At 37.0% G+C, this 22,075-nt stretch overlaps 1 protein-coding gene across 1 annotated transcript in view; it reads right to left on the bottom strand.

Annotated features, from left to right (window-relative positions):
* Nucleotides 1–21,237, bottom strand: part of LOC107553995 (DNA topoisomerase I, mitochondrial) — a 33,054-nt gene extending 11,817 nt beyond the window's left edge. Inside the window, exons 1-12 of the mRNA XM_016236352.1 lie at nt 20,971–21,237; nt 20,701–20,782; nt 19,761–19,842; nt 18,620–18,672; nt 17,513–17,632; nt 16,179–16,269; nt 13,131–13,255; nt 12,911–13,026; nt 11,211–11,332; nt 1,927–2,049; nt 1,653–1,840; nt 1,223–1,367 (exon numbers count right to left, since the gene is read on the bottom strand). Of these exons, the coding sequence (XP_016091838.1) occupies nt 1,223–1,367; nt 1,653–1,840; nt 1,927–2,049; nt 11,211–11,332; nt 12,911–13,026; nt 13,131–13,255; nt 16,179–16,269; nt 17,513–17,632; nt 18,620–18,672; nt 19,761–19,842; nt 20,701–20,780 (1,245 nt within the window). The 5' untranslated portion in view covers nt 20,781–20,782; nt 20,971–21,237. The remainder of the gene's footprint in view (nt 1–1,222; nt 1,368–1,652; nt 1,841–1,926; nt 2,050–11,210; nt 11,333–12,910; nt 13,027–13,130; nt 13,256–16,178; nt 16,270–17,512; nt 17,633–18,619; nt 18,673–19,760; nt 19,843–20,700; nt 20,783–20,970) is intronic.
* Between the last annotated feature and the right edge of the window lie 838 nt (nt 21,238–22,075).

The raw sequence follows: 22,075 nt of genomic DNA on the forward strand, positions 1-22,075 counted from the left end.
CTCCATGAAATGGTATGACTAATAACTTTTGCCAGCCTTTCCTGTGCAATTTTACAGGAAGTTGGGAACAGAAAATATCAAAAGGCTTATATATTAGCTAAAAGTACATTTACTAGCATACAGATTACTCCAAAATAATGTACACGAACTAAAAGTCACAAAGGTCATATGATGAATTAATGTAATCTTTAAGAAAGAAAATACATTTTTATAACGAGAAGAGTAATAAAACACTTACACAAGTCCAAATAAAGAAAACCAATATCGTAATTACCTTTGGTTAAACAAACCTCAGGTTTGTCTGAATCCAGCCACTAGCACTTAATTTGTACAAATAAAAAGTGACTGTCACAACCAAGTGTAAAATGATTTAACCTTCACTAATTCAGCACATATAAAGCGACAGGAAGCAGACAAATGAAAAGACAACGCAAAGTGATGAGGTGGTTCGGAGACTGTGTTGTGAATCTGTTCTTCTTCAGTTCTGATTATTAAGTTTCTTGAGGTGTCCATCACTCAGTTTTGATGAAAAGGATTGCTTTGCTTCCTAATTTAATTAGCAAGAGGAAGTGAGTGGAACGAAGGTGAAGATGAGGTGCTGAGCTGAAACTAAGTGAGCGTGATTCGGCAGAACGCGAGAATACACGTCTGCTCTGTTTGATTGGCCCGGACTCGGCGCTAAAACGCGACATCAAATCACATCTATTATTAACAAGGTGACAGAGACAGACAGTCAGGAGGTGAAGAGGACGTGAAGTTGGAAATGAAGGAATGTACAGACAGAGAGAAAGGAGAGGGCAACAAGTAAGTTTTAATCAAGTGAATAATAAGGTACTCACTAAAATATTACTCACGTCGCCAGACTTTTGACTAACTGCATGAAGTTGCATCAAGATTGCAGCTCATTCTGACCAAGAACCTTAAACTTATATTTAAAAAAAAAAGTTTGTCCGACCAACATATAAAGCAACCAATCATAGTTTTTTTTGTTTTGTTTTTAAGTGTTCTTTTGGAATGGTTTTTATCTGAATTTATCAAGGTAGATTATACTCCAGAAAGCTTTTTCTAGAGCAAAAAAAAAAAAGGATTAAATTTTTTTTTTCAAATAAATAAAAAGAATGATTAATAAAATATAAATGTAGTTACTACTAATAATAGTTACCATAATAATACCTTCAAATAATAAATGCTCTGAATTTGTAGCTGAGACTATAATATATACCTTAAGTTTAGAGTTGGCATTGAGCATCACATATTTACAAGATCCTTGCACATTCTCGGTCCAGCTGGCTAGCCATGTTACGGTGTTGTCGTGACGAACTTCCTTCCAACGATGACCAGCTGGGGGTTCTGGGATACGAGAGTCCCTGTGGGGTAAATTCAAACCTTATGCTTCTTCTGAACACAACACACTGATTGTAGAGTGAAACCTTACTTGCTATTGCATATATATGATTTTTCAAAAAGAGCTCTTAAGGGAAAATTGTTTTTCCCCACTGGCATACAACTTTCTATGAAACATATCTGTGACGTGCTTTTGTTAGGCCTTGCATTCATGCCAGAGGTGCTACAGCAATGATCCCACTTCTGAACACTTCTAATACGGCTTGAATAAGCAAAGCTGACAGTGGACTGTTACGACAAAGCCTCACTTGCTGCAGTTGATGATGGCGTCTTCAGGCTGAATCCTCTTCTTCAGCATTCCCTGTTTAGGATGGTCTCCTCTGCCTCGGAAAAGCCCTGGAGGTTCAATCTTAAAGTTCCCAATGCGTTCACGATGGTGGTCCAACACACAGTATCCATACTCATCAACAATTTTTTGATTGGCCTCTTTGTTAACCTTCAGAGGAACATCCGAGAAGCAAAGATTGTAACTTTGTTATATACTGCATTTAAAACATTCAGATGTAATGAAGAAACACTTACCAACTTCTCCTCTTTGCTCAAGTTCTTCCTGGCTTCCACCTTCTGTTTATGCATGGCATGGAGTTCCCCAAAATCACACTTGTTCAGATCCATTATTAGCTGTCTCTCCTCCAAAGTCATCTCCTGTGCAGAAGAGCATGCATAATCCATCAAAACCAAGACTTTGCAAATGAAGTTTGAGCTAGGATAACTAAAGACGTCTGTGAATTTGGATCTCTGTAGTTTTTACTAAGATTGTTTATTGTCTGGATTTTGGGTGTTACAGACAGTGTTACATTAGAATTATTTATGTACTATTATAGTATTTATTCATATTTATTAATAATTCATTTTAATTGTAGTTTGCATTGTATTAATTTAGCTGCGTGTAATTTTTAGTTTATTTTTTTTAATGTATTTATTTCAATTTTATTACATTTAGTAATTCAACTTATTTTAGTGAGTTGCCATGTTTTTTTTTTTGTTTTTTTTTAATCTAATATTTATTTTTTATTTTATTTAACCTTTATTCTTTTTTAACTACTAAAATAATAAATACCTTTTTATTTAAAGCTGCAGTCCGTACGTTTTGCCTCTTTGTCGCCATTTCTGTTTGAAAACCTGCAATTGCAGCTGTTTGGGGAATTATCTTCCTTGCGTGGGTTGTGCTCCGGTGCGGCTCCAGCGTGGATGAATCTTAATGTTTTGAAGTGAATGTGTGGCTGTCAGTCACCGCACCAGTGTGGATACTGTACTTGGGAATCACAGATTCTCGCCAACGTCTTGGAATATATGACCTAAATAAGAATTTCCACTGGATATTGCCATCTGAACAATTAAGTAACAAGTCTGCCATGTTTGTTCTGACCAACTGAGGGGGGAAAAAAAGCATTACAATAAATCGTGCTACCAATGGCGATTAAATCTAATGATAGACTAGCTCATATCACATCAAACCGTGCAAATTATTATTGTTATACTTTGTTCTCAAATTGTTAATGTTAACAACATCATTGCGTGACTGTGTGTATATAGTGTGTATTAGCGTGTAGACTTCAATTTCTGTACAGTCTAATCTCTAATTGCCATACCATTCGAATTTCATATTAAGAAATTATTTTAACCCAAAAAGCAAATTATTCTTCCTTCGAACTGGTTCTCTTTAAAATACAAATATTGTGTAATCCCAGGCTATCTGTAATCAGATGCACATTTAAAACTGGAATAATTTAATTTCAGTCACATATGAATTTCATAAACACATAATCCTTAATGGATTACAATCCGCCATCAAAATTATACATTTAATTATTCCATCTGCTGTGAGAAAAGGCTATAAACGATCCGCCACCTGCAGGATCCTTACATGCCATAGCCTACTAGCCGGGACTCAATCTTTATGTTTACAGACGTGACGTAATGATGTGGCAGCATGCTCGAATTTCCCGCAAAAACCTACCCGTACCACTCAAATTAGAAAACATTATTATAAGCTAACTGTTGTGAAACAGACTAAAACTAAGGCGATAGTTTTGAACACTGGCTGGTTATGCACTTGCTCAAATATTGATTTCGGATCATTTTTAACCAAAAAAATTTACGGACTGCAGCTTTAACTACTAAATGTTTTAATAGTAGTTAATTATTAATAACAACACCGTTACCAGTATATCATGTGAAATCCACTAAAATACACCAAACTTTTAAACAGCATGTGCTAGTTATAACATTATGCACATAATTAAAAGAAAAAATTAATAGGTGTTGAGGATCAGACCAGACGCTGCTCTACAGTGGCCATTCTGAGCAGCAACTTTCCTTATTGATTTAATTTTATTTTCAAATCGGATGAGATGCCAGCAGTATTTGAAACACCAACTGTTATTTTACACAGGAAGTTGGCATAAAGGTCTAAATCCACATTGAAGGTTCACCAGGCAGTGAAACTAGAAAGTTTGCTTTAGTTGTTGTATTCGATGAAGGTCCAAATAAATTAGGAGAAGCATTGTGACGCAACACAGTCATTCCTACCCAGACGTCACTTGGTTTCTCAGTGGACCCCAGAGTAGAAAAAAAAGTAGATAACTTGCACCAAAATGTGTCCTGATGTTGGGTGAGAAAAACAGATTTGGAAGGGATTCAAATCAATATTAAAGGCTGTGAAACACAAATTTAACTTGACTCCTCAGGGAAAACTAGTTCCATCCAAACAGGGCTTTTAAGAAAGTTGCTGCTCGCTTCATATGTCTATCAGACATCTGATAAGTATGAAGCTGAAGGCGCTGTTTTGTATCCATACAGAGTGATAGACCAAGCACAAATTGCTTGAACTGAGTGAACTACGGCTGACCTTGGGTAAGCGTGTATGTGTGAAGATCAGAAAAGGCTCATGTGTTTTAGGAACACATACACACTTATAAACACAAGAACGGCACATACTGTATCAGAACTTGGCCTTTTTCTGTATCAGCAGCAAGAATTGTTACAAGGAGGATTATGTGAAAAAAATCTGATGAGAATTAACAAGAGTACCGTTTAGCCAATGAAACTGCTTTGAATCATCACACTTGGAGTAGAACCTTTGATGAACAATATACTAAAATAGAAAACGGTTATATTAAATTGTAATGTTTCACAATATTATTGTTTTTACTGTATTTCGATTAAAAAAAATGCCATGGTAAGCATAAGAGACTAAAATAATAATAATAACAAAAAAAACAACCCCAAACTTTTGAATCATAGTGTACATCACTCAAATGTTAGAAATAAGCTGAGCTATGACTTTGACTTTGCTCAGGGGTCAAGATTGAGATTACAGCAGGTTTTTGAGTTAGGCATGCATTCAGGTTGATTCCAATTGGTAGTCCTGGCATGAATTGCAACTTTGTAAAGGAAAACCGGTCACATTATTTTAAGATCCAATTCTTGCCATTAACAAAAACCATTAGCTACAACTTCTGCCTCAAACTCCTAATTTGCTGCTTATTAACAGTTAGTAAGGTACAGTGGTGGGCAAAATTATTAGAACACTAGTATTTTCACTAGCTAAAAAATGGTTTCAAGTCAGTTATTTCTATTGTTTGCTGTAGTGTGTCAGTAGGAAATATCAGTTTACATTTCCAAACATTCATTTTGCCATTAATTTTAATAATCCAGTGAGATTTTTGTTTGCACAAGTCTGACAACAGCCAGTGCTCCACACAGAGATCTTATCTCATCCAGTCTGTCTGGAATGACATGAAGAAACAGAACAAACTGAGACAGACTAAATCCAGAAGAACTGTGGCAACGTCTCCAAGATGCTTCAAGAAACCTAATTGCAAAGCTACTTGAAAAACTACGCACAAGTGCACCTAGGACAAAGCTGCTTTAAACACAAAGGATGGTCTCACCAAATGTTGATTTATTTTAGTTAATAGAAGTTAACTGATAAAGAAAATCTATTTGACATTATTTTTGTCATTTTGTCATCTCATTTTACATTTTTACACAAGTGCCTAAAACTTTTAACAGTACTGTAGAGCTTTGCAATTAGGTTTCTTGAAGCATCTTGGAGACGTTGCCACAGTTCTTCTGGATTTAGTCTGTCTCAGTTTGTTCTGTTTCTTCATGTCATTCCAGACAGACTGGATGATGAGGAGATCAGATCTCTGTGTGGAGCACTGGCTGTTTTCAGACTCCTTGCGCAAACAAAAATCTCACTGGATTATTACAATTAATGGCAAAATGAATGTTTGGAAATGAAATAAACCGCTATTTACTGACATACTACAGCAAAGGATAGAAATAACGGACTTAAAACCATTTTTTAGCTAGTGAAAATACTAGTGTTCTAATAATGTTGGCCACCAAAATTATTGTTAATTGTTGTAGTTGTTAAGTTTAGGTACTGGGTAGGATTAGGGATGTAGAATGTTCATGCATGAAGAATGTGTGCTTTATAAGTACTAATAAACAGCCAAAATGTTAATAATAGGCATGCTAATAAGCAACTAGTTAATGGTGAGAATTAGTCCCTATACTGAAGTGTTACTGGAAAACCATACATTTTTGTATGGTTGAGACTAGGCAAAAGATTCAGCTCTGTGGAAATGCTTGAGACTTGTGACACATAGTGACTATAGTCAATTTATCAAACAATACTGTCTGATCATACATGCCTAGGCTAGTCTTTTTCTCTTTTTAAGAACATTTTACTTGTTGCTTACAATAATTATGCCATATTTGACCATTATACCAACTCTGATTCGGAACACTGAAACCCCACTGAAGCATTCAAAGTATACATTTAATAAATTCCTGCTTTCCCTGGGAATCAAACCCATGACCTTGGCAGTGCTAGTGTGCCATGCTATACTGTTTGAGCTAATACTAAATAATAAATGGACTTCTAAAGCATCTTATCGTAATGTGTATTCAATAATCTACTCATCTTCCACAATAATGCCTGAATTATCTACTTCTGGGAGCTTTTCTCAGCAGGTATTTAAATATGTCATTAATTAACTGGTATGCTATGTTAATAAATTAAAATTGTAACTACTGACGTGACAGCCCTACTTCAAAGTTAAACTCCTTTGAGTGTGCACTTTCTTGTTTTTTTAGCAGATGTCTACATCTCAGTGACTTAAAAAGCCTGCTTTCTGATCCTTTGCACTGAAATTGCTTTGGGATATGGCCCGTTTCATGACATACAATAACAACAAGTACATCTTACATCAGAAGACACTAAAGATCATCCAAGCAACTCTAGAGGACCGAGATCCCCTCACCTGTGATGATCACAGCTTCCCCACGGGGCACAAGAAAGGAGAAAGAAGAGGACGACAAGCGAAAAACGAGAGGAGAGAAAAGTAAGTATGGGATGGAGGGGTCACAGAGGACTGACATACGCGTTTCTCTTTTGTCGGTTTATGATTTATTCTTGCACTTTTGCGGTGCTAAATGTCACACTAACACTGATTCACTCTAATCTCTCCTCCTGGGGCTGGTGAAGAGAACCTGCGCCACGGGACCTCACACAAGCAATTTCCTCTGACCTGCCCCCCTCCATCTCCCCATTCTGTCACACACATACACACACTCGACCATGAATGGCACCCCTGGGCCATTAGCCAGGGAGCAGAGACCAGCGCAGCGCAGAGGGGAGGAAAAGAGTAAAATGAGAGGGAAAGTGAGAGAAGGGCCCAAAAATGGCACACGAACAGACTCTCAAACCTCACAGGCCCACAAATCAATTACAACGGATAAGAGCACAGTACGATCCATGAGTCTATACTGTTGAATAAATCAAATTTACTAAATGGCACAACAAACTTGCAATCAAGAAATGTGTCACTATATTTAAAGGTAAAAGGTCATTTCTGTGGTAACAAATGAAAAAAAAAGCAGCAGCCTATTTTCTCCAATTTACTTTTAAACTGTTGATTTTTCTCCCACTGGGTTAAAGGTTTGATATACTGCATAAAATGTATTCTACTTGAAATATTTTATTCATTTTATATACTTCCATTGATAAAACTGTGCTTGATATTAAGTTTGGTTAGGGAGTGGCACTTGTAGAGAGCCTTTGAGTTTCTTGTGAGCTCTGTTATGATTACTACTACATAGGGAAGTTGAAATTGTGTATAACACAGAACAGTGACTGTAAAAGTATATTAGGTATGGGAGTGGTATTTTGAGGTTTTATATTTGAAATAGGGTCATTGGGCTAGTTTTGTTATGTAGATATGGCAACCCTGAAGTGATCTTGCCCATGCAAAATTCACTACCAGACTGCAAAGATGTTTTAGGTTAAAAGGGAATTAATATGCAGTTAATAAGACATTCAGAGTTGTTTTATTGTGTTGCTTGCTGTGCTGTTGCGAGAATGATCTGAGTGGTTACTAACTGACAATGAATCTCTAGTAGTAGCGAGGGTCCCTCCTTCAATCTAAATTTATGGGATTTCTTTATACCCCTTTTATCATCTGCCATGTACACAATGTAAGTCTACTTAGAAAAGTAACAGCACAAAGAGATTTGAGATATAATTCAGTAATAGCTTCCGAAAACAGGTTTCCCAAATTCTGGTTGGGCTAGGGATATACAATATATCGGCACTATAATGGTTATACGTTTTGATTTTTGAAATAATTACCGATAACGGATATTTAATTGTTTCTATGTATTTTAAAATTGAAATGACAATCTAGCACTCACTTTACAGGAATAGATTAGGCAATATGCAAATTATACAAACTCTTATTCAATTCCTTTGGTCTTTCTAAACTCTCTACTCTAAAGAAGTTTTTAGGGACTATGTAACCAGCAGCGCAAAGGTCCCTTCTCTATTATTATGAGAACATTAATATCAGTTCATTCAAAAAAGAAAATTCTATCATGATTATTTTTATCCTCATGTTGTTCCAAATATAAATGACTTTCTTCTGAGGAACACCAAAATAAATATTTTAAAGAATGCTGGTAGCCATACAGACTTGGTGACCACTGACTTTGATTGTATGGACAAAAACTATACTTCCACCAAGATTCTGAATTGAATGGAGAGTTTCCTATATCCTATGAGGTCACGGAAAGGGATTTATGAAATGGCAGTGAACCAATGCAACTGACACTGGTAGGTCATGTAATAGGAATGACATGTCAGTTACAGTATGTCTGAATATAGTCCAAATATTAACCATCTTTCATGCTGTACATAATAATAATAATAATGAGGCCTAAATTCACTAGTATTCACAGTAAATTATTTATTTTAGTTTTTGGTGTAATTTCTTAAACTTGAGGATGCAAATATTACAAAATATAACATTAAAAAGTGTATAAATCATTCTTTTTCTAAAGAAACACTTTCCAACAGCGATGCCAGCGGGTAAAGCTACAGCGAGGGTCAACATACAGGTGCATCTCTATAAATTAGAATGTCGTGGAAAAGTTTTTCAGTAATTCAACTCAAATTGTGAAACTCGTGTATTAAATAAATTCAATGCACACAGACTGAAGTAGTTTAAGTCTTTGGTTCTTTTAATTGTGATGATTTTGGCTCACATTTAACAAAAACCCACCAATTCACTATCTCAACAAATTAGAATATGGTGACATGCCAATCAGCTAATCAACTCAAAACACCTGCAAAGGTTTCCTGAGCCTTCAAAATTGTCTCTCAGTTTGGTTCACTAGGCTACACAATCATGGGAAGACTGCTGATCTGACAGTTGTCCAGAAGACAATCATTGACACCCTTCACAAGGAGGGTAAGCCACAAACATTCATTGCCAAAGAAGCTGGCTGTTCACAGAGTGCTGTATCCAAGCATGTTAACAGAAAGTTGAGTGGAAGGAAAAAGTGTGGAAGAAAAAGATGCACAACCAACCGAGAGAATCGCAGCCTTATGAGGATTGTCAAGCAAAATCAATTCAAGAATTTGAGTGAACTTCACAAGGAATGGACTGAGGCTGGGGTCAAGGCATCAAGACCACCACACACAGACGTGTCAAGGAATTTGGCTACAGTTGTCATATTCCAAATAGCCGGCAGCCATATCACCCTGTAGCCCAAGACTGGTCACCCACTGAAGCTAAGCAGGGCTGAGCCTGGTCAGTACCTGGATGAGACCTCCTGGGAAAATAGGTTGCTGCTGGAAGAGGTGTTAGTGAGGCCAGCAGGGGGTGCTAACGCCCAGTGTAGTGACGGGGACACTATACTGTCAACAAGCACCGTCCTTCGGATGAGACGTTAAACCGAGGTCCTGACTCTCTGTGGTCATTAAAAATCCCAGGATGTCTTTCGAAAAGAGTAGAGGTGTGACCTCGGCATCCTGGCCAAATTTGCCCATTGGCCTCTGATCACCTGCCTCCTCTGAGCCTATTGAGTTTTAACAGACCCCCTAAAGCGTGCCGTGAGTTTGGTGGGGGGTAACTGAGAATGAATGGGGGAAAGTCATGTCAGAAGAAGAGACAATGCCTCAATCACGATATGATTGGATATGACTGGTTATGATCGGTTGTGATAGGTTCATACGATAAATCCCGCCTCTTGTGTGTGCACGTTCCCCATTCGTGAATCAGTCTGAAAAAATATATAATGGCGTTAAATGGGAATACTATAAAAAAAATAAAAAAAATTAAAATAATTCACACATAACCACTTTGTTACATCAAAATAAGACTTGAAATGGCCTGAAAACATAATCTGTGGTAGTTTTTAGTGAGTTACCAGCTTGGTGAAATTTCAAGTAAATCGCTGTGTCTGTGACCAGTATTTACCTAGCTTCGATGACTGATGATCCGAAAAATAAAAAAACGTTAAAAGTTAACTATTAAAAAGAATAGCTGAACATAAGATCACAAATAAAAACACTAACTTCATGAGATTCGTACTTTTTACATTGTCAATGTAAAAGACATCACTAAGAAAAGGCAATCAAAGATGAATTCTGCTATACCTACAATTGCACTCATCCTAAACAGTTTTGTAACTAGTTACAAGTTAAGCTGCTCTCTGATTACGTCTTGTGGTGCCCAGTTCTGGCGGGTCTCTAATGTGCAGTAATTACCAAATGCTAAGTAGTACATAAACATGCCTCCTCCCTCCCAGCACACTTTTCATTGACCTTGTTTTTCTAATTGCTGTCTGCACTGCACAGTTAATGAATGCGGGCACAACTGTGAGCAGCCATACATTGAAACAAGAAATTCATTATCCACCGAACCCTTAATGGTACTCAGAAGTTTGAACTCCATTAATAAGTACTAAACGGGTCAAAGGTTCATGATACATCTTAATGAACATTTTTAAACAAGTGTTTGCTGAAAGCGCTACGCTGCAGATCACCCGGAAGAAAACAGCGAGCAGCAAACAAGCTGACACAAAAACGCTCAACACTTTTCAAAAGCACTATAATAATAGAACCGGTGTCTCATCACTTGAATTCCTCTCTCGCTCGTTTTCGAGATTGACAGTCGGGCACGGGGCGGAGACTGTGCTCAGTGAAGCGAGCAGGGGCTTCCGTGTTATAATAAAACAGTTAAATTGGATTTGTTCATATGCGGGAAGCGAGTTGTCTGGATTAGCATATCAATGCCTTTACACAAATCGTATTTTCAAGAGCATTGAGCACTAAGCAGCACAAAATTAATTCTGCATGATATGCCCCGAGGCCTTCTGGGATGCTGTAAGCTTCATAACTGTTCCGTACTCATAACCTGACACCCATCCCTACTAGAGCCTCCACAAACGTGTAAGTGTAAAAGCTAGTGGTTAAAGATTGAGCTAGGCTTATAAGTGTCAGGGAGGTTTACCTTCCTCCAGTCCCTGAAGAAGTTGTTGCGGAAGACCTCTTTTGTGGTGTATTCGTGATCCATCATCTGAGCAAAGAAAAGGGCCACTTCCTCAGCTGGCAGGCTGAGCTTCACTGGCTTTCCTACAACAAACAGAACATTTTTACTTACTATAAAAACATTAGCGACTAAAGCAACCAGCTAACAACCAGCTATGCGTGGGTTGGGTCAAAATATGTACCATTAATAAAGTACGTTTTATAAATATGCAGTAGATTATTTGCCATCATCTAGTGTTAGTATATTGACACTGATCTTTAAAGTCAACATGAAATTAAAATGCACCCAACCTTATTTTAACTAATCATCTGTGCATAGGTTTAATTTTTTACATGTTTTTTGATGTAATAATTTCTAATCAAAATGTAATTTTTGAGTGCAACGCCCAAATTTCAAAATCCATTTAACAATCTATGGACAGAACCAAGTAATTTTATTTGCTACTTTTGTTTCATCGACACATTAATAATAAAATTTAATAATGCTGTTATATGAATCTTCAGAAGTTCTAAAAAAAGGGAATATATTAATTTCATACGTAGTGATGCCTAAATTCACTTTTAATATTATACTTGTAATATTTTATAATCTTTTTTTTTTGACACTACATGGAACAGAATTTTAACTTTGGTAATATTCCATAACATCAAAACAATTACTACCTTATTTTTTTTTCAATTTAAATTGAACAGTCATTCACAAATATAGTGATTCCTCTTCCAAAGCCTCATGGGATAATACAGTGTCAATCGGACACACCTTGTCTAAAAAAAAAACGTTTTTTTCCCCAATGTTTCATTGTTTGCAAGGTGCAAAAAGAAAATTCACTATTCCAATCCCTAAAAAAAGAAAACAAAAAGAAAACAGGACATATCTTCTCCATAATCTGAATGCTTTGAGATTTCATTCATGTCTATAGCATTAATTGCATGCAAGTTTAATAATTATTGTACACTAATCCTAAATCTGAGCATTCTAATAACTAAAAGTTTGTTTCTGAAACTTCGGCAGATAAACATTGGTTAATTTATTTATTAGCTTATTTCCTTCCAAGACATAAGAACATAAAACATAAGAGTCAAAAGCACAAACACAATATCGTTTGCACAGATCTACAGAAGACTGCTGAAGGTTTTTATAACCACGTTAAGATGAGTCATCAGACTCGTGTTCCCACAGGACTCACCCCGCAAAATAGGACTTTAAATGCATCACAGAGAATCATGGCCTAGGACAAATATAATCAAAGCTGCATTTATAGCTTACCGTTCAGAGAGTCTCAGGTACAAAATCCAAATACTTCCCCTCTGGGTTATTGTACTAAGATTAATGGCCTGGGCCTTCTGAAACGCACTTATAGTTTAAGAAACGCCTCTCTACGGTAAATGGCAGAGTGGATATTAATAGAGGAAGCTGGCCTTAAAGTTTAGCAAAGAGATTAAAGACTCTTCCTGTGCTCTCTGGAGTACACCTGACACCAGAGGAGGAACAGGTCAACCTTGAACTGGGCTGCGTGCCCAAACCGAGAAAATTAAAGGGAACAGCATTGACCAATGAACGAACCTCTCTCTGACCAAAATCTCTTTCTTTGAACATGTTTTGCCTTGTGATGCATCAGTAACACTGACACAACTAGATCTTTATAACATCTGAACACATACCGTTATAGTAAAACTTTACATCATCTGGAAGGGTTTGATACTCGGGAGGGAAATACGGCCCTTTGTGTTCTAGAAACTTCCATTTAATTCCATCCTCATACTTCTCCTCTTCCCACCTGTGAAAAAATTAAGTCGTCGAGAAAAGAGACAAACAAAACTTCTGGGCTAAAAAGGTGTCTCTCTTCCATACAGACAAGAAGATGCATGCAGAGAGCCCTACCATCTCCATCTTTGTTTCTCTTCTTCTTCTTTCTTCTTAATCTTGAGAGCCCTGGCTGCCTCTATCTCTTCCTTGGTTTTTTTCTTCTTAGTGGAGACAGAATGCCCTCCTTCCTCTTTTTTCACCTTTGAAGGAGAAAAAGGAGTCATCGCTGCACATTTTGTGAATATTGTCTGCATTTAGCAGGAGTTGCAAATCTTAGCTAGTTAACATGACCTTGGTGTCATATTTCAATTAGCAGAATTCACAATGTTCACTACATCTTATACATGTCAGTTCAATAAAAATGTTTAAGCTGCACCCTGAAAAAAAAAACATTTGGGGCACAACATTGCACCCCTAAACTTGACAGGAAGATTAAGACTCAAATCAACAAGTATGAACGGCGAAACTGTAAAAACAGGATGCAAGTAAAAGCAGGATAAATTATTTCTTGCTGTTGACAATTTGGATGCAAGTCTTGCTGTTTAGAGAGTTTATGGTGGTAAAACTTGCAAGGTATAGATCTCTAAACATGTATTCTTTGTAGGGATGCACCGATACCACTTTTTCCAGTACTCGCCCGATAACGATACTTTTATTTTTGGTACTTGCCGATACCAAGTACCGATATTTTTATTGCATTTGTACATTTTTTTTTTAAATATTGGGTACAGAAACCAAAAGGGTATGTATAATGTTAGTTGGTTAACTTCATTTATCAAATAGATACAGTCAAACAAAAATGTATTCAGACCCCTTCAACATTTCTCACATTATCACAGTTTATTCGCTATAGTTTAGAAAATGGTAATAAAATATGACAAGAACAGAGTTAAACTGTGTCAGAACAAATTCATCTTGATAATGTTAGATAATTTTGATAGAAAGGTATGTAATAGATAACAATCATCCAAAATAATTCAGACAGCTGTTAGTATGACAGTATTTACACAACTATGAATACTTTGTCGGGCAACCCTTAGCCTTAATGACAGCCTGTAGTCTCCTGGGCATGCTGTCACCCAGCTTCATGAAAACCTCAACTTCAGTTTTTTTCCCAGACTTGGTCTGAATAATTTTTGGACCCAAATTTGTATCAATTTTACTGGTAGTCCACTGTATGAAGAATTTTTGGGTATGATTTGTCACAGTTTACTTTATTTTGCTATCCTCACTTACATAAACGAACTATAGTGTCCTGCACCCACTAGTAAAAAAAATATATCAAATTATATCTGGTCTCTGAATCATTTTTGGTTTGACTATATCCTTCGGTTATTTTCACACTTAATTATGCCCATTAAAATGTATTTTACAAGATTGTTACTTTCACTGTTAATTTTTTTGCTCTATAGTACATAATCTGTCATTTAAAAGCATTAGAGCTGCTCCATTGCAGCGGCTCAGTACTGTAATCACGCACTGTAATAATGCAGGGAACCACTCCTTATAAATCTCCTAACTGTGATAGTTTTTTAGAAATAGAAGTCGCGTTTTTTCATCTGAAACGTGCTGCGATTTATATTCCAAAGCCACTCATATAATGCAGAAACACTCAAGCAAGCAAAACACGTGCAACACGTGCATGTATTTGTACTGGTGCAAAATGAGAGGACAGTAGTAGAATAGTAGAGCCTAGCGCATTTCACACAGGCTGCTAGATTCACTTTCGCCAGAAAGTCGTGCATGTATTTTAATCCAAATGATGCGTGTGCTAAGTGAGTGAACATCAAAGATCACACAACAGAATTGCACGTACTCTCGCTCTCTCTCCCTCCCTCCCTACTATTAAGTAACTTGTGCATTGTTTTACTTGTTTTTGACATATCCGACCGAACTACAAACTTTCCAGTGATGTCTGTGAGAAAGATATATTCACTCGACAAGCTCGCGCATCTGCGCTGCCGTGCGCTCAATCCACTCAGCGTGCTTTGTTTATCAGCTCGCGCACACCAGCTATACAGGCGTTAATACTGAATGTTTAACATTATATTCATTGCATACATATACTTCGTAGTAGACATCCTTAACTCCTTTCTGCTGTCTGTTGATCGGTTGTCGGTGTTTCTTTGTTTGAATATGGCGCTTATCACATGCTGTGTGGTATCGGCGTTTGGTATCGGGGCATTTTAACGAGTACAGGAGACCAGTATCGGGCCCGATACCGATACCAGTATCGGTGCATCCCTAATTCTTTGTTACAATGGAGGAATACAATAGTGACAAATGGCATTTTGCTATTTAGATAAAACGCGTTTCTCATTGAGATACTGGTGGATCCACGAGACAAAATATTGACTTTTCCAAAGATAAAACTACTTTGAGAAATTTAAGCGCACAGAAGTCTAGTCTACAGTGGGAAAATAGACACAACACCTGACCAGAATGAACTCCTGAGGGGCAGTGTGGACTGCATCTTTTCACAGTAAGCCAAAAACAAAACTGTAAACGGTTTCTCCTGAAAATAAGATTGAGCTCTGTAAGAGAGAAATGTTCTCCAAAACTGCTCTCCGCAGAACTAAAATTACTATCAATGGTCGAGAGCAACAGTAGTTGAACAAAATGACGGCTTTTCAGTACAGGCAATCGCTTTGTGATATGGTCTTTTAAATCCATCAAATTGGAGGGTGATTGTGAAGTTGACGTTGACCTGCAGAAGGCAGTTTAGATAAATAGCAAAAGTGAATGAAATGACATTTCTGTGATTTGTGTGAATAAAATGGAAAGCGCTAACATGCCTATTCATCATGTGAACATAAGTTTCACCCCCCCCCCCCCCCCCCCCCAAAAAAACACTTTAATAATTGCATTTTACAAAAACTGGTAAAGACATTAACACAAAACCAACCCTGCGTGGTACATAATTATAGTTAAAGCAAACTTTACTGACATACAATATCTCAGAACTTTCTGACTGTGCCTTTATGAAGATTATCTCAGCATGTGTCCTTTTTAAAGATTTTGGATTTCAAATATCCAAATTACTAGCATTTCAGCGAGCGCTCTGTCACTCAGTTCTTCTCTCTACAATCAATATACCACTAATGCACTCTAGGGAAAGCCCACCTTGTCTTTTGTTCCCTTGATCTTTTTTTTCACGGTTGCTGAGTTTTCCTGTCCCTCTTCTGCAGCTTTCTTCTTCTTCTTCTTCTTTGGCCTTTCAGAGAAAGAAAGCATGAATTTCATGTATGAAACGCGTCCTTTTTTGAGCACCAAATCAGCATATTTCTGAAGGATCATGTGACAAAGACTGGAATAAGGGCTGCTGAAAATTCAAGTTTGATTTTACAATTAGAAAATAGTTATTTAGATTCTAATAATATTTCATAATATTGCGTTTTTTAATGGATTTTTAATAAAATATCTGCTGCCTTGGTGAGCAAACAGTAAGAGACTTTCAAAAACATAAAACCCCCAAATGTTTAAATAACAGTTTATATATAGAATGGGCCCAGCATAAAGAGCTGTCTGTGATTAATGCACATGACCACTTTTATCATGCTAAAAATTCAAAGGCGACTATCAATAGAAATTCCATCCTCTTCGAGAAAAATTTAAATTAAATAAGCTAGACAATTATTTGCAAGGTCTCTGAGATCCATCATAAAATGCTATTTTATATTCAATTATTTGAAAGCCCATTTGTTCAGGAATAAAACACATATCATGTATGTTGGTAAACCTCCAATGCACAAAACCATGGTAATTATTTGACTAAAGATTTGCCATAAACTATTAAATATCCAAGCTACTCTTTTCCATATAATGAACATAAATGGTGACCATGGCTGATAACCGTTATCTTTCACTTTCACTGTATGGACAAAAAGTAGCTTTGACATTTAGCTAAACATCTCCTTTGAAAATAGTAAGTCAATGTAGGTTTGAAACGACATAAAGGGGAGTAAATTTTGGGTTGATTTATCCCTTTAAGTAAAAAGTGGCACAGCTTACCCCACTGGCTCAATAAATAAGAAATATGTGATCCTAGATCACAAAACCAGTCATAAGTTGCATGTGTATATTAGTAGCAATAGCCAACAATACATTGTATGGGTCAAAATTATAAATTTTTAATTTATGCCAAAAATCATTAGGATATTAAGTAAAGATCATGTTCCATGTAGATATTTTGTAAATTTCCTACCGTAAATGTATCAAAACGTAATTTTTGATTAGTAAAATGCATTACTAAGAACTTCATTTGGACAAATTTAAAGGCGATTTTCTCAATATTTAGATTTTTTTGCACCCTCAGATTCCAGATGTTCAAATAGTTGTATCTCAGCCAAATCTCAATTTCTTTGTGACCCTTATGTTGTATAGGGACACATATATCAAGCAGGAACTTTTATTGGCTAATTCATTCATTGCTACGCCTAGGAAAAACAAACACTTACAAAGGAGCTTCAGAGGTAGAAAAGGGGCCATCTGTGTTATCCACCTTTCTTTTCCTCTTTTTCCCTTTTATTACAAAGTCTGGATCTTCCTCTGGCTCTTCCTTCACATTCACCTGAGACCTAAAAGAGACAAACAACCAAAAAACACATTTAAAGGCTGTAAGAACTTTAGTCTAAAAAAAAAAAACTCAAAAAGGACAAATATGCATTGACCAATGACAAAATTACGGTGATTACACAATAATGCTTAATGGCCACTGATGATAATTATATAATTACGGTAATTATGCCCAAGGATAATTGCGGAGAGATACAAGCTTCAATTTCCATAAAGCATGATTCAGATGTGGCGGGCGGTGAGCAGACCAAATCAATTCATTAGAATTACCATAACAAACGGTTCAATTCAGCTGAGAACTTTCTGGGAGTGATTAAGTGTAAAAGAACACTCGGACACCTTCAGCAGTTTTGGAGTCTGACCTCTGTCCTGTAAATCAACCTCCCACCTGCAATCATCGGCAAGACTTGATTTACAAAGCGTCTGATTGTCAAAGTCCCTGATTAGAGACGTACTCTTCTTATCGGAAGACAGAAACAGCCAACGAGAGATTTTAGATGCTCCAACTTTTCTAAAAATCTTACATATGAAATTTATTTCTGTATATGAAATATCATTTCATGTTAAATGTTTGCTTGCTTAGATTTATGCCTCAGGCTCCATTCTACCCACCCCCCCACCCACCCACCCAGTCTGACCTGAATGCTTTTCACTTATTACTTTTCTGACATGCCACAGCTTTCTTTCCAATAAATAAATAAATTTTCTGAAAGACAGCCAATGTAGCGAGAAAATCGGAATGGATATTGTCCAGAACTGCGCACATTCAAATCATCAGAATTAATTTTCATCAACTCCAAAGGCAAGAAAAAAAAAAAAAAAAGTATGATTGCATATTTGAATCCTAAATGGATTAAAACTCATTTCCAAGTGCAGCTGCTGGCTGCTGATGCCGTTTCTCTAAATCAAAAGCCTGAATCTGTGAAACTGCATGTGCAGTACTGACTACTAAAAATACCATCACATGTGACACAGCGATCTCACTGTACCTTCTGTCACCGCTGTCTTCAAAGTCCATGCTCGCTTCTTTAGGCGTTTTCATCTGAAAGATAAAAAAACATGACAATTAGATGATGGAAACTTATATATTGCTTTCCCAAACATTATAATTATATAAAAAATGTAATGAAATATATAATAAAATTAAAATGTATGTTTATATATGTATGCATGTTTCTTTCAGAATTATTTGATTAGTACGAAAGAACAGCATTTATTGGAAAGTGTAACACTGTACATGTGTTTTATAGACACTGTTGATCAATTCAATCAAAGTCTCCTTGCACAAAATAGAATCATTTCTTTCAAAAAATAAAATATATACATATATGGTCTAAATCAAATGCTAAAAATCTAAAATAAGTTCCAAGCAACCTACATACTGACTTGACAAGGACGTTCCTTTATAATTCCATCTTGTTCCACTGTGCAAGTACCAGTAAAACACTGTATTAAGGTGGCAGGTAATAAATAAAGAAGAGGCAATACATAGAAATATCAAAGAGATGAAGAAGCTCAAGAAGCCGCATTATGCTAATGTAAAGGTGCAGGGGGAAAGTAGGGCTATTTGTGGGTTTGACGCACCACAGGGAAGCCCAGTCTAATCAATGGCTTACAACCTGCAATCAAGGAAAGCCATCCAGATCGCTTGAGGCCAAACCGGAGCCCGGAGCTGTCAAGGAGAATCATATTCCTCTACAAAAATATCAGCATGGCTGGAAGTAGGTTGCATTAAAGAACAGACTTGCATAATGGCAAAATACTATTACTGCCGTTCGCAGATAATGAGCGGTTTCGTGCAACCGCCCTGAAGGGGGAAGATTGCACTGGTTGCTTCACTCTGCGTAACAGTCTATTCTGGTTACATCTAGGTTTTTGCAACCTATGAATCTGACATCACAGACTTGATTGCTCGCTGACTAAATGCTTTTAGGTTATGCTCTGTGTAGCAGCCGGTTCTTGTTATATTTGGGTCTCTGTAACCTACAGTACGAAGCAGGCTCTGAATGATATGTCTGCATAAATATTCCTTTACAGCAGAGCTAACAGGGCCTTTTAATTGAGCTGGACTTGAAGAGAGAATCCCAGGGGCATGACGAAAGAAAATGAATGGTGACATTGAAAAACTACCTTCCTGTGTGTTTTCTCCTTCCCTTCGTGCTGAGGCTTCGCCTTGCCTTTGGCCTTTGCTTTCTTTTTCTTGGGCTTTACTCTGCGGAGAAACAAAAAGGAAACGGAAAAGATGATGAGGAATATGAGACAAAAGACAAACGTATATGAGAAAAGAAGGAGGGGTGGGAATAGATGAGACAAGGGGGGACATAAAAAGGCCATTAGTGCTGAAGAGTTCCGAATCCATATTTGCACTTTACAAATAAACTTCTCCCTTCAGTGGAGTGTGTGACAGCCTGCCAGCAGGCCTCGTCACAACAGGCTGCTGTCAGCAACACTTACAGGTGTCTAAGTCTTTCATCAGATTAATTACAAACGCCAGAAACGGATGCTTGTCCCCGGCATTAGTGTGCCCATATAATGCAATAGATATCAAAGTAAAATAATTTATTCATAAAGAAGATGGAGTACAACTCACTGAATAATGAATGCAAGCTCTTTGGCACTCACTTCACACTTGGTTAGATTTACGATTTCTGATGCACATCATTTGTTTGGGAGGCTCAATTTGTCTACATCTTTCGCAGTAACGCGAAAGGCGTTTCCTGCTGCAAAGTGCAGTGCTGTGTATAATAATGTGCAGCTGTTGTTTGTGTGGCTATTAAATCGAGCTTATTCTCAGTTGAATAACAAATATTTAGCTCACTTGTATACTCGCATACAGAATTCACAGAACAGAAGCATTAGGGGTAATGTGTGAGTTTGAATAGTGTGTGCCAGCAAAGCACAATTACTGGATGAAAGCCAGTCAAGATCAAGGGATTCTTTTACCAACAGTACATTTGGACAAGTGTTTGAGGATGTGATGTGATGGGACATGCAGTGCAAGTGCAACATTTATTTGTGATGCATAAAGGGCCTAGTGGTGTGTTGTAATTTCACTAACAGCTGTACTCACACAATCGCATCTCCACTTGAGCCTGGATTATCTTTTAACTCCTTTTCCACGGCTTTCACAGAGTTAGAGTCTTCTGCCATCCCTAAAAGACGATGCCAACAATTCAAATGAATTCATTAAATTCATATTCACTGAAAGCAGCCCTTCAAATCAGGCGTCTTAATACGATCATAAACTTCACAAAATAAATTCCCTAATTAATTTAGAAATGCTAAAACAGGAATATTTCAACTAAGATGTGAATAAAATCAATAAACTTTAATGTAATACCTGCAAATCCGTATATTGTACGGTTGTTATCAATCCGCGTGGTTACAGACGAGCCACTGATTTGAGGTTTGGTTGTCGTTGCTAATTTATAGACTAGCTTATGCTATATTTCCAGGGTGATTGTAAAATTACCTTCTGGTTCAACAAATATTCATTTAAAATGTGCATTAAAATTGCACATGCGTTTGAAATTTCTTTGACTCGACAGCATAAAAGCTGCTGTAAGCGTTAGACCACTAGCGACACCAAATGGAACTGATAAAAATTGCTTTCCAAACAGGTTTCCCCAATTACTCCCATTGGTCGGACAAAAAAGTATTCCCGCCTCAAGCCCACGCCATTGGTTGATTTAGGCAGAGAGCCGTCGCTATGTTTTCTGATTTGCTAACACTGCTGTCACTGAAACAACAGCGACTATTCGCCAGTAAACTTACTAACGTTAAATAGGAAGACAAGAGGGATTTCCTCTAACAATCACATTAAAATAATATTTAATTATATAATTAATTATTATAATATAGTTATGCCTTAAAATATTATTTGTTATGGTCTCTGATGACTGTGTTCGATACCCATGATTTTTTAAGGCAGTTAAAACATCACGCGCGAATACGATTTTATTTTAACTAATAGATATAATCATATTCACCAGTTGTTTAATCACAATGCAGAACGACAACTGTTTTCTATTACACGCGTTTTCTGGATATGCAAACGGAATTACATAATTAAAAATTAATTTGCATAAAGTTGCATAAGAGATACCCGAAGACCTGTTCTAAATGTAATGTAAAATATCTAGCTGCAGGGTCGCAACTGCACTTTTGTCGAGGGGTATGCAAGATCAGCGTCGGCGCCCCCCTGTATTCTAGTAGCCTCTAACACTAACTCGCGCAGAAAACTTTCTGCAAGTCAATGACAATGACCAAAAGCCCATTACTAGCTTGTGCATGGAAGGATGCACACAACGTGGATACAAAAAAGTGACAAAGGTTTGAACCCCCATCTTTTAATACCATAGGGAAAAAAGTGAAAAGTAAAAACAAGGGGGGAAAAAAGAAAAGTGTGTCACATAACATCCCCTATAACTTCTGATGGCAGACCC

Source organism: Sinocyclocheilus grahami, unplaced genomic scaffold (genome assembly GCF_001515645.1).
Source record: "Sinocyclocheilus grahami isolate Dianchi unplaced genomic scaffold, SAMN03320097.WGS_v1.1 scaffold487.1, whole genome shotgun sequence".
Taxonomy (NCBI): Eukaryota; Metazoa; Chordata; class Actinopteri; order Cypriniformes; family Cyprinidae; genus Sinocyclocheilus; species Sinocyclocheilus grahami.